The sequence below is a fragment of the Oreochromis aureus genome, linkage group 12, assembly GCF_013358895.1.
Source record: "Oreochromis aureus strain Israel breed Guangdong linkage group 12, ZZ_aureus, whole genome shotgun sequence".
NCBI classification, from domain to species: domain Eukaryota; kingdom Metazoa; phylum Chordata; class Actinopteri; order Cichliformes; family Cichlidae; genus Oreochromis; species Oreochromis aureus.
Genome location: NC_052953.1, coordinates 22,806,289 through 22,818,998, shown reverse-complemented (window position 1 = coordinate 22,818,998; position 12,710 = coordinate 22,806,289). Strand labels below are relative to the sequence as shown.

The following is a 12,710-nucleotide window of genomic DNA, read 5'->3' as shown; positions in this document are numbered from 1 at the left end:
TTTTCAGCTTGGCAATGATCCTAAACACACTGCCAATGCAGTAAAGGCATACTTCTGCCTCCCCAGAGCCCAGACCTTAACATTATTGAATGTGTCGGATCATCTTGAAAAAACAAAAGGCAGCCAGCATTCAAAGAAGAGCTCTGAATGTCTTGCAATAAGCCTGGTGAAGTATTGCTGAAGACTACTTAAAGAAATTACAAGAGTCTAACATTTGAGAGAGATCAGGTGATATGTAAAGTATATTTTACGAGATACATAAATAATAAGGTCTCAGTGTTTATTTTTGCACACAGTATAAAAAGACTCCAATGCATATAATGTATTACGAATAAAACTTTCAGGTGCAATGTCGTTCCTGGGACAACTCACCTTTATCATGTGTTATTTTATATAGCAACATTTTTTTAGATTATAAATACTGTATTTAATTTCTGTATATTAAATGCAGAGTAGCTCAAATCACATGGTGGGAAACTGGAATGAGTTAAAAAAAAAAAAGACAGACTTGTACAATTATCATAGTTTTTTCAAATTTATTGTGTTAATGTATGGCTCAACCACAGACATTGCTACGTCTTCTAATCAGCTGTCACAGCTCTTGGGCTGAAGCAGTGGGGTGACCCGAGGTGATGGACCTCCTGCAACCTGATCAACAGAAAACAGCAGCACAGGCGCATCTGTCATGGTTTGAGGCAAACCACATGGAGATAGAAGAGTGGACCCAAACGCAGACAATGGAGATGAATGTGGATGGTAACAGAAGACGAGCCTTAATTTAGGGCTGAACAGATGTTAAAAATAAACGGCAAGGACAACTAGAAAAGAACAAACAAAACCTATACTGGCAAAGCTAACCTGAAACATAACTAGAAAACCTGAGACGGAAGCAATGACACACAGGAGAGGACGCAGGAGTAACACAGACGATCCAACAAGGAGCAAAAGAGAACACACAGGGAAACAAGGAAACAAACGGGGGGAGACACAGCTGAACCTAATTAAACATGCCGAGGCAAGGGGAGCCAAACTAGACACACCGACATAGCACACGAGAATATCAGCGTAAAACAGGAAATATGGCACGTACGTACAGTTATAGACTCAGAGACACGAGCTTAACGTTACAACATAACTGACACCTTACAGCGGGAACATAGAGACAGGGAGACTAGACATGAGATGTGGGACTGGGACAGGCACAGAGAAAACATGAGGACAGAGACTGAACACAGAACAGTGACTGTCAAAATAAAACAGGAAGCACAGGACAGGTACAGAGACATGGACTTGATACTGAACAGAGGGAACACGAAGTACAGGGACAAGAGTGACATGAGACACGACTGACTAGGGAACAAGAGAATAAACACGAGGACAGAACAAAACCTACACTAAACATGAGGGGCACAGGAACCAAAACCTAAGAACTCGAAATCACAAACCAAGAACAACTGGAGAGCCAGAAATACAAAACATAAACCAAAACATTGGTCATCATAAACCATGATGTAATCAAAGATCAATAATTATAATACAAAAATCAAAACACCGAGTCTCCGATCCAGGACCGTGATAGCATCGCTCTCTATCGGCTTTAAACTGGTAGACTGGGAAGGCTGGTTAATCTGGACTTGTTTCTTTTTTAACTCGCTTTGAGAAGCTTTTTATTTGGACCTCAGCATTCATTGCTGGCTGACTCGTGCCTCTCTCTGTGCTGGAACCTGGTCAATGTCAGCCTTCTGTTACAAAGGAATAGAGCGATATAGATGTAGTGTAGATGTGAATACAAATAACTTAATGGTGGCATTTGAATAGAAGACAAATGGAAGAGACTGATAAGAGTACCTCCTGTGCAGCAAGATGTTGTTGATGGATAAGAACAGGCACACATCCTTGAGCCCAGGCATCGGAAATTGGTGGCACAGGCTCAGAATCTTCTGTTCTTGATCTTTCGCCTGGTCCTTCTGCCTCATCTAGGCACAAGATTTGGTGCTCTACAATCTGTGTGAGGTACCTCTTGGCCCAAGATGCGGAGAAAGTTGGTAGCTTATTGCCAAAGACAGACAATATCACAGATGTGAAATGCAATATATATTATTTATGGATAAAAGCAAGAGAAAGTATTTGGTTAATGACTGTAGGTATTATAACGGTAATATTGAACTGACTGTAAAAGAAAAAAGCAACAAAAAGCTGATAAGCAGTTTTACCTGGCTCTCAGTATACACATCAAGACATCCTTTCATGACCTTCCTCAGCAGCTCATCTAAGATTTCCCCCACTGCCTCATCTGCATCCTCCTGAAGCAACATATCTGTCCACTGGGTCCGGGTCAAGCGACCTGGGATTATATCTTCCCCTTTCTGCTCTTGTGCTGCAGGTGAGATCACCTGTACAGATGACCTACATCTGCGCTTGTCAGTTTGAAGCTTGGTTGCAGAGCGTGGCATTTTTGCTCAGAGGCTGGTGTGAAATATAAACTACAAAAAGTTAAATCATGGAAAACTAAAAAAAAAAACTGGCATTATCACAAACCAAAATTCTATGTAATGATGAAGATCTTGGTGTGCTCAGTTGGTTAAAGAAATAATCAAGAAACAGTACTGAAGCCTTTTGATTGACCTTTTGACCTTGTGATTTGGTGACAATGTAGACATTTAAAGGTTGCAATAAGGGAAAGTCATACTTTTAGGGTTTTAGGAGGAGCAGAGGAGGTAGTAAATGTATGGGCATTATTTTGTGTTTTTATCCATACAGTACAAAGCATTTTAGATAATGTCATGCCAGATAGCTGTCATTTTTCAAGCTATTTATTTTATTCTTTGGTCAATAAAAAAGTTTATTTTATTTTTATCTATTTTATGGTCGTGTAAAGGTCAGTATGCTGGCAGTTGCAGTCAGGGCATTCAAAAGCTCGGTTAGTGCATCAATCAGCAAGTTTGTGGCTTTAATTCCGTTAGATGATCAAATCGCAAAATAACGGGCCCAAAAGTCACAATTCTACGTTAACAGACACCACTTTACGTGATCCCCACACAGGAGGCAAGAATACAAACAATGACCTGTATATTTAAAAAACAAACAAAACAAAAACATTTTAATATGGTTTTGTCCTGCTGCGAATGTCATTTTTACACAGGCAGCCAACTGGCTACTATTGCTAGTTAAATTCGGTGCGCAGAACAGTTATCTTTTTTATTTTTACTCCTGTTATTATCTTAATAATAATGAGTAGTTTGCACATAGAGTATGCGTTTTTAAGCACTCTACACAGTTTCAAATATTAACCCTAAAATCACTGTTATCAAAACAAATGCTTCGTTATCCGGATACACGTTACAGCCATACACGAAGCACACAAACAGAGGAGATAGGGACATAGACCTTTACTTTAAGGTAGCTAATTACACTGCAAGTAAAAGCGCTACATTTATATATATCGTTATATCCCAACACAATCGGTGTTAGGCTTCTTTTTAATAAACAATGTTCTCATGCCAAAACTTGGAAACTTTACCTTTATCCTCAGATTAGTACTATTCACAGTTGCCCCGCAACCAAGCACGCATAGCTGACGTAGTACGTAGAGTTACGTCGTCTCTATGGCTGCAGAGGACGCATAGGTAATCCTGTTGCTAGCAAAAGCCAGAGAAGCCCGTCGTTTACATTAACTTAATTTGGAATAATCGATTGAGGCAACAGCTATGAGGGAGGGAAAACATTTTTAAAACTTTGTGTTACTTATGTCCAATATATAAGGCTGTCCGGTTGTATTTATTATCGCGCTAAGATACTTAGCTTGCTGCTAATGTTAAGTGGTTAGCGTTGCATTTGCTATGAATTAACGGCAGGCTAGTGGGTAGGGAATGTTTTTGAAGAGATTACTTGTTATTTAATTATGGTATCTTTATTTTCTGTCTTTCTTCTTTTTTTTTTTAGTCCGCCATCAGATTAGATTACACATTGTTCGGTCAATTGTGCCCTACAAAGAAGACCAAATGTATCACAAAGAAAAGAGTATCCAGATAAAAAACAGCGCATCAGCGTTGTACAACAACCTCAGCGTGCTGCGCATCGCACCGAGGCGCCTCACCCACTTCACCGTGGTCCATGCTAACATGGTCAACATGGTCAGCGCGTCCTGGGACGGTCTAAACTACACCCACCGTCAGCTGCAGTCCAAGGAGCCCAATGTTGCTACAAGCACTTCGCTTATCATGCAGGTTAGGTCACGGTGCAACTTCTTTTGCTCCCCATTTTACCTTATTATACTCACTGAGAACAGCTAAAAGATCAGTGATGACTTCAGTAAAACGTACAGTAGTATTCTTTCTAAATGTACACGAAATGAATGCACTTGGTATACGGTGGCGAGTCCAAGGCAAAATAATCTCCCTTCAACAAAATTGCATTTATTTCCAGTATATTATTTGACACAACAAACTTAAAAGTCCTACAAAACGAATGTTAAAGCATTACTTTAGAAATGTTGGAAGCATCCTTAATTTGGTATATATATAACAACTTCTTTTCAGACATCTACTTTTTCCCTCAATGTGTAAAAATGGCTTAACACTTTTCTTCAGTTACATTACATCACATATATTACAATGTGGAATGCATATATAAATAATACAGTACATATATAGTCCTGTGACGTGGAATGCAGAGCTACAAAAATAACACTCAAAAAACAATTAAGCTTAAAAATAATACATTTTTTTTGTAACAGGCTGCATTTTGTGTGCTCCCCTCTCGTGATCTGCTTGTGGTGACGTCTCAAAAGGGCATCCAGGTAGGTGTTGTTATTTTCTCAGTTTTGATGTCAATAGCAGGACTTGTATGAGGATAGTAACACAGTGGTGAGGTGTGCAGCAGGACTGACAGATGGGTTCAAGGTGTGGGTGGGATCGTCACAGAGCCCTTTCTTGTTTGCAATGGTGATGGACAGGTTGACAGAGGAGATGAGGGTGCACGAGTGTGTGAAGGCGTGTGTCAGAGGTGATTTGTAACAGAATAGCAAGGGTTAAAGGGAAACTTTACAAGATGGTACTGAGACCTGCTAAGATGCATGATTTGAAAGACAGGAGGCAGAGCTGGCAGCTATAGAATTGAAGGTGATTGAATTTTTGCTGGGCATGATAAGACGGAACAGTATTAGAAATGAGTACATCAGAGGGACAGCTCAGGTCAAGCAGTTTGGAGATGAAGTTAGAGAGACGAGGCTGATATGGTTTGGACATGTGGAAAAGGATGTTAAACATGGAGCTGCCAGTGAAGAAAGACATGCATGTCCCTACTGATAACCCTCTACATGTAGGGAGAAAGTAAGATGGAGGCAGATGATCTGCTGTGGTGACCACTAACAGAAAGGGAGGCACTGTTATGTCTTTTAATTTTATACTTATAGTGGCTATAATTACACATTATGAGACAGTAGTATTACATTAATTTAAATTTAATCTGTCATAGATTACCACAAGCAATAAATACTGTTTTGTAGCTTTTTACTTATCTTATAATTCGTTTTTACTGTGTGTATGTATTCCTTTAGATGTATGAATCTGATGGCTCCATCATGGTGTACTGGCATGCACTGGATACTCCAGAAACACCTACAGGTAAGTATGCAACATTTAGTTGTAACTATTCTACTACACATGTAGGGACTCACTAATAGAGTGTGAAACCATTGAAATAGTGTGCAGTATGTTGAGATATAATGAGTTACAGTGAATCACTTGTTCCTGAAGATGATTAAGTTCAATTCATCCATCCCCATAATATCAACATCAGTGGGATGTCTTCATTATTTAGTGATTTTTTTTTTTAAGATTTACACCAGTATTATGACATCACTATGGCAATAAAAACATTTTCAGATTTTCTTATGCTTGCTGATAAATACTGTTATTTGTGTTTGATCACTGCAAATTTGTATTCAACTTCATAAATTTCATACTTATCACATATTTGCGTGTGACACAGAAAATTATTAACCCTGAGTTATTTATTAGATTTGGTGCACTCACAGACCTAATTTCTGTCCCAGCACAGGCAGTGTTTGCCCGAGGGATAGCAGCAGTCTACGAGAATTATATATGTGTGGGTAAGTGCTGGGTGGAATTTTTGTCTTTTCAGTTTTTGTGTAGTCCAAAGACCACAGGTCTACAGTCTGCTTGTCCCAATCTCATTCAGTCTACTTGTCCCTTTCTCATTCTATAGGAGTTTCATCTGGTGCAATTTTAGTATTTGATGTCCCCAGTAAAGGAAGTAATATTACCTTGTCTGAAGTCCTGGAGGAGCACAAAGAATCCATCACTGACATGGCCTCAGAGTGTTCTGGCAGCCAGGTAAGGCGCATATGTGTGTTTTGCAGTCTGTTTGTCACAGTCTTTGTTCGTACATGACAGTGTACGCTTTTTGCATGAATCATAGATTAAATGAATAAATACCTTATGTAATAATTTTAACAACTATGATCGTTCTAAGAATTACAATATCCTTTTCTCTGTTCCTTTAGGAGTGCATAGCTAATCTTGTCACTGCAGATGATGGGGGAAACCTATGTGTGTGGAAGTCTGGGGAGGAGTTTCAGCTGCTCAACAAGATCCCTGGTTTTGAGTAAGTTCACAAAGTAATTTTCTACAGTGTTGTGCAAAAGTCTTGAGCCACCCCTTTCTTCATATCTTGCTTCGAAGGACCCATGGGTCTTGAACAGTAGTTCTCTGGGTTTTCTGAAGGTATTTTGTTTGGACACTGGCTGCTTTTCAGTCATTTTCAGTTCAGTCCTTGTACCCGACCATTTTCAGAAGAATATTTTTTGTTTACTAAGCCACTGAACACTGACCTATTAATTATTCAAGCATGAAATTCTACCTAACCATTGTTGTGTTTAATAATAGACAACTGAGCTTAGAAGAATTTTTTAAATGGTATCTTTAGCCTCTACTAGGAGCCTGTTGCAAAAATATGTAGTTCGTTCCCATTTCTTTAGTTGATTCAATGAAAAATGCTAAAGATAACACAGTTTGACAGAAATAAAATTATATTTATCAACAAGATGCTTCTCAAAGAGCTGTTACTGGAAAACCTGGGATATTTTGGCATGGTTTGCAGTGGTTCCTTAAAAACACAGAGGATACAGGACAAGTGGAAGAGAAAATAAGAAGTGGCATAAAAATCAATTTTACAGCAGATTAATGCTATCTTAAAGTCATATCATTAAGAAATAGGGAAAAAAATCCAGCAGAGACTTGACTCAGGACTTGAAAAATGCTGTCTGTTCTGACCGAAGGCATTTTTTACACTGACTTATTTATGTGTTTTATTTCCTGTCATTCTCTAATCTAATCTAAATATGGTTTCTGTTGGTTCCCTGATGGCATTGGTCCTCAATGTTCTCAGTATGAGCTGCTCATCTGTCAAGCTGTGGAAGGGCACAGTGGTGGCAGGTTACGGCACAGGCCAGATTCGACTCTACGAGGCAGTTACAGGAATTTTGCATGCTGAGATCAACGCTCATGCTCGCTGGATATACTCAGTAGACATTGCTCCTTTTTCTGGATTGGTGAGTTGTATCAAACAGGTGTATAATAATGCCTTTTTTAATTTAGCTTTTTCACAGCTGGAAGTAACAGATTCATCTTTGTCAGTTAGACATTAATAAGTGAAAATTTGAAGTATATTTACATTTAAACATATTTTTAGTAGTAATATTAATAGTTTACCTCAAATCACCTGAAGGATGACCATCTCCTTCTCTACGCTAGCTTTTATCTGCTGCTGAGGACTCTCTTGTCAGAGTATGGCACATGACTATCACCCCAGAGACCAACAGTGTGGAGGTAAGTGGTCTCAAGACAGACTACAGAGCACATTTCCTGAATACATTTAAAAAAGAGGGACAGTCCATTGCAGTCTCCCCCAGTCATCCTACACACCAGGATGACTGACACAAGATCACTTATGTCTTACTCTCACACAGAACCTGACTGTGTGTTTTTCTCATTTCCTCTTAGGTTGTGCATTTGCATAACGAGTGTGTGACAGATACACAAATCTGTGGCGCCAAGTTCTGCGATGGCGATGGCTATGCCTTTGCAGTGACAGGCTATGATCTGAGTGAGATTATCCGCTACATCCAGTCATAGGACTCTAACTTCATTGAGGCTAAGTGTATTAATTGTTTTTTTTGGTATATTGAACAGTTTTTTTGGAGGTATTTTGGTATTTGTTTGTGCGTCTGCAGGCCTGTATCCACAAAAAGCTGGTAAACTGTGTAAAATGTAATTTTTTTGTAATTGTTTCAGTAAGTAGTAGTTATTTGAAAAATAGCACAAAGACACAATATCAACTGTTGAAACTTTAAAAAATGATATACATTTTTTAAAAGCATATATGCTGATTTTAAATCTGGTGTAAGCAGAAAATTTCAGAAATGTTGTAACAGGGCAAATAAACGATTGCAAAAGCTTTGTAAAGACGAAAGTCATATTTAAAATAAATCCCAGAAATGCCCGGGACCTTCTCTGAGTTTCAACTAATTTAAGATTAACTGAGGTGAAGCGTAAATCTTTTATTTTGAGTCAAAACACTATATCCGCCTAGCTAAGGAGGAAAAGAACCGTCCTGCCTGTTATCAGCACAGACTTCAAAAATCAGCATCTGTAATAGTGTCAGAGTGCAGTAGTGCACACAGCATTGCTCTTTACATTTTTTTTCTTTGGGCTACATTTTCACTTATTTTCAGTGCGGTCCTTGTTGCTGACAATTTCCAGGGGAATGTTTTTTCTGTTAAGCCGCTTAACACTGACCTGTAAATCATTCAAGCATGAAAAAGCCCTTAACTGGTGTTGTGTCAACAACACAACAAGCTATTTTAAACAGTATTTTTAGCCCTGTAGCATGGTGGAGTGGTGGTTAGCACTGTTGCCTCACAGCAAGGTTGAATTCCGCCATCTGCCTCGGGCCTTTTTGTGTGGAGTTTACTCTCTCTGTGTCAGTGTGGGTTCTCTGCAGGTGCTGTGGCTTCCTTCCACAATCCAAAGACATGCATCCAAATATTGACTTTCAAGCTCTTCAGAACTGTACAGACTTTGTGTTTGTCTTACATACTGTATTCGTACTTATATTTGTAGATGTTTCAGTGTATCACTCAACCTATTTCCTATTTTCTCAACATAATATAAATAAATAATCAATAGTTAATTACTTACAATGCAGTAAGGTAAGTGCTGAATTGTTGAACAGTTCCCCTGTTACACAAGAGAAGGAAAATAATTTGATTGAATGCTGTGAAAAAAAAGGGATTCGTAACAGTGGTAAACTCCTCTCCCAGTGTTTTATAATTAGCTTTGGGTTTTTGTTTTTCAATTCAGTGTTTGGTTTAAATCATTAGTAAATAATACAATTCAGGTTTTAAGTATTTAACAAATATTTATAACTTTTAGAAAGGTTTGGTACAATGGTTTTAAAATAGTTGTACAGGAAACTATTGTGAATGTGTTTGAAGAAGAAATTTACGTGACTGTATCTTTAAAACATTATTCTTTTCAGGCATAATGTGTAAAATAACTACGCCAGTAAATACTTTGTAAAGAAAGTTGTGCTTGACTTTTTATTTTGTAATTCCAAAATGCAACAGGAGATGGGGCTGTGGGCTAATATTTTTAGGAAGAGGCTGCAGGGCATAGTTAATTAGAGAGCAGTATGGAGTTGGGTTGGGTTTTATTTTAGTTTCTTCAGGGTTATTGACAGTCAGTCCCTTACAAAAAGGCCAAATTATGATTGGATACTGTGTGCAGACTGCTGGACGCAGGCATTTTATATTACTAAGTATACATGCACATATTACAGATGGAGGTCAGCCTTTTTATTAAAGTGGCTAATTGCTGAGATGGGTTCATATGGAGCTTATCTTTATCCCATGTCTAGTCTAACATCTGTCAGATTTCAGAATGTTAGTTGATCAAAGTTTTTTTTTTTACAGTCTGTTTTGCTAACAGTTTAGAGGACGTATACAATGGATTTTTTACCTTTTTTATTATTATTATTTTTCCTCCACCATTGCGGGACCTGAAGCTGAAGCTGTAGTAGTTTTCAGTCTAGCTGTTTGCTTGTCAGTTGGCAATATTGTGAAAAAAGCACCAGGGCTAATTTCATGGAACCTGGAAAGCTGCAAGTTACCTGGTTAAAATTAGCAAAATCTTACCAGTTGTCCTTGTTAGAGGAGTTAACACACGTTTATATAGGATAAAAGAATCTCTCAGTTTAGTTACGGTTTCATAAAAAAATGCATGAACTTTAATGAAAGCACATACACTCTGTTCTTTATTTTACCCAATGCTGCAGATTTACTCTGCAAATAATGCAAGAAAACCATTACAAAGTACAACAGAGATAAGTTTTCTAGGATTTTCTTTTTTATTGAAATGACCTTAACCGAAAACAAAACTTGCCATTGTCTTGTCCTATACTATTCGTCTTTATGACAGGTCATATGAGCCTCTGTTTTTTCTTTTATTAAGGTTATGTCGGGCAAACAGGTATCATAATTCCACCTTATCATGACAAGATAAGAAGAATCAGGTCAGCGAGGAATCGTGTGCTGTTTGTCAGGCTAGAGCTAAGCATGTATTAAATCCCAGGCTTCTAGGGTGGTGGAGTCTGCTTCTACATTAATGAAGGTTGGTTTACTGATGTCACAGTGTTACAGAAACACTGCAGCCCACACTTGGAAAGTTTTTTCATCAATTGTAAACCGTTTTATTCACCGCGGAAGTTTTCTTCCTTCATGCTGGTCGGAGTTTACATCCCTCCTCAGGCCAACGCGAACAACGCACTGTGCGAGCTGGCTGACCAGATCACCACCCTGGAAAGGAAATTCCCGGATTCCTTTACAATTATCCTTGGGGATTTTAACAGAGCAAACCTCAACCACGAACTCCCTAAATACAGACAGCACATAGACTGCCCCACCAGGGACAACATCATACTGGATCACTGTTACACCACTGTAAAAGATGCCAATCGCTCTGTGCCCCGGGCAGCTTTGGGACATTCTGATCACTGCATGGTCCATCTTATTCCAGTTTATAGGCAAAAACTCAAACGTGCCAAGCCTGTAGTCAAAACTGTGAAGAAGTGGACTAACGCAGCAAAGCAGGAACTGCAGGACTGTTTTGACTGCACTGATTGGACTGTTTTTGAAGCTGCATCTGATAACCTGGATGAGCTCACGGACACTGTGACATCATACATCAGTTTTTGTGAAGACGTGTGTGTGCCAACAAAGACCTTTTGCACATACAACAACAATAAACCATGGTTCACTCCTAAACTCCAACATCTTCGTAAGGCCAAGGAGGACGCCTACAGAAGTGGTGACAGGGCCCTGTACAAGCAGGCCAGGAACACACTGACCAAAGAGATCAAAGCAGCTAAAAGGATCTACTCCCAGAAGCTGGAAGAACGGCTCTCAGCCAACGACCCTGCGTCAGTGTGGAGGGGCCTGCAGGAAATCACCAGCTACAGACGCCCCCCACCCACTGTTGAAGCAAACAAGGACCTGGCCAACGAGCTAAATACATTCTATTGCAGGTTTGAGACGGACAGGCTCCCACGCCTCACCCTCCCCTCCCCAGAGACACTTCTTCAGACAATGACCCCCAACACACCTTCCACTTCTCCCCCCTTCACCCTCCCTCCCCAATCCAGTCTCAACGACCACCCCACCCTCCCAATCCAGACCCAACGACCACCACCACCCTCCCATTTCAGACTCAACGACGACCATCACCCTCTCCAATCCAGACTCAACGACCTCCATCACACCTCTCACCCCCTTCCTCCTACCTGAAACTCAGAATACACACTGAGGATGTGAGCCGACTATTTCAGAAACAGAAGCCCAGGAAAGCCCCCGGACCAGACGGTGTCTCACCCTCCTGCCTCAAGACCTGTGCTGAACAGCTGGCTCCCATCTTTACTCACATCTTCAACAGATCCCTGGAACTGTGTGAAGTTCCCTCCTGCTTCAAACGCTCCACCATCATCCCTGTTCCCAAGAAACCCACCATCACAGGACTGAATGACTACAGACCTGTTGCCTTGACGTCTGTGGTCATGAAATCCTTCAACGACTGGTGTTAGCCCATCTGAAGGACATTACAGGCCACCAGCTGGACCCTCTGCAGTTTGCCTACCGGGCAAACAGGTCGGTGGATGATGCAGTGAATATGGGGCTGCATTACATCCTGCAACACCTCGACCGCCCGGGAACCTATGCCAGGATCCTGTTTGTGGACTTTAGTTCAGCTTTTAACACCATCGTGCCTGAACTTCTCTCTTCCAAACTCTCCCAGCTCAGCGTGTCTCCAGCTACCTGTCAGTGGATCACCAGCTTCCTGACAGACAGAAAGCAACAAGTGAGGCTGGGGGAGATCACCTCTGAAACTCGGTCCCTCAGTATTGGTGCCCCTCAAGGATGTGTCCTCTCACCACTACTGTTCTCCCTCTACACTAATGACTGCACCTCCAAGAACTCAGCTGTAAAACTCCTAAAGTTTGCAGATGACACCACCGTCATTGGCCTCATTCAGGATGGTGATGAGTCTGCATACCGGCAGGAAGTTGAGCGGCTGGTACTCTGGTGCAGTCAGCACAATCTGGAGCTGAACACTCTTAAAACTGTAGAGATGACAGTG

At 40.3% G+C, this 12,710-nt stretch overlaps 2 protein-coding genes across 7 annotated transcripts; one reads left to right on the top strand and one right to left on the bottom strand.

Moving 5' to 3' along the window:
- Positions 1-522: 522 nt before the first annotated feature.
- LOC116317425 (uncharacterized protein C2orf81 homolog) lies at positions 523-3,624 on the bottom strand. 3 transcript variants are annotated; one of them, XM_031736185.2, is made up of 4 exons: positions 3,521-3,624; positions 2,214-2,466; positions 1,849-2,049; positions 523-648 (listed from the first exon to the last, which is right to left on the bottom strand). In XM_031736185.2, exons 2-4 carry the CDS (start codon positions 2,451-2,453, stop codon positions 586-588), a joined length of 504 nt encoding a protein of 167 aa, XP_031592045.1. In that variant the 5' UTR covers positions 2,454-2,466; positions 3,521-3,624; the 3' UTR covers positions 523-585. The 3 variants fall into 3 exon arrangements, with proteins under 3 accessions (XP_031592045.1, XP_031592046.1, XP_039477221.1); XM_031736186.2 differs by having other exon boundaries at positions 531-1,742; XM_039621287.1 differs by having other exon boundaries at positions 531-1,739.
- wdr54 (WD repeat domain 54) lies at positions 3,568-9,607 on the top strand. 4 transcript variants are annotated; one of them, XM_031736184.2, is made up of 10 exons: positions 3,568-3,626; positions 3,943-4,226; positions 4,736-4,798; positions 5,558-5,624; positions 6,056-6,112; positions 6,229-6,356; positions 6,527-6,627; positions 7,411-7,573; positions 7,776-7,850; positions 8,025-9,607. In XM_031736184.2, exons 2-10 carry the CDS (start codon positions 4,002-4,004, stop codon positions 8,154-8,156), a joined length of 1,011 nt encoding a protein of 336 aa, XP_031592044.1. In that variant the 5' UTR covers positions 3,568-3,626; positions 3,943-4,001; the 3' UTR covers positions 8,157-9,607. The 4 variants fall into 4 exon arrangements, with proteins under 4 accessions (XP_031592044.1, XP_039477218.1, XP_039477220.1 ...); XM_039621284.1 differs by lacking the exon at positions 3,568-3,626 and adding an exon at positions 3,627-3,712; XM_039621286.1 differs by lacking the exon at positions 3,568-3,626 and adding an exon at positions 3,719-3,862.
- Positions 9,608-12,710: the final 3,103 nt, after the last annotated feature.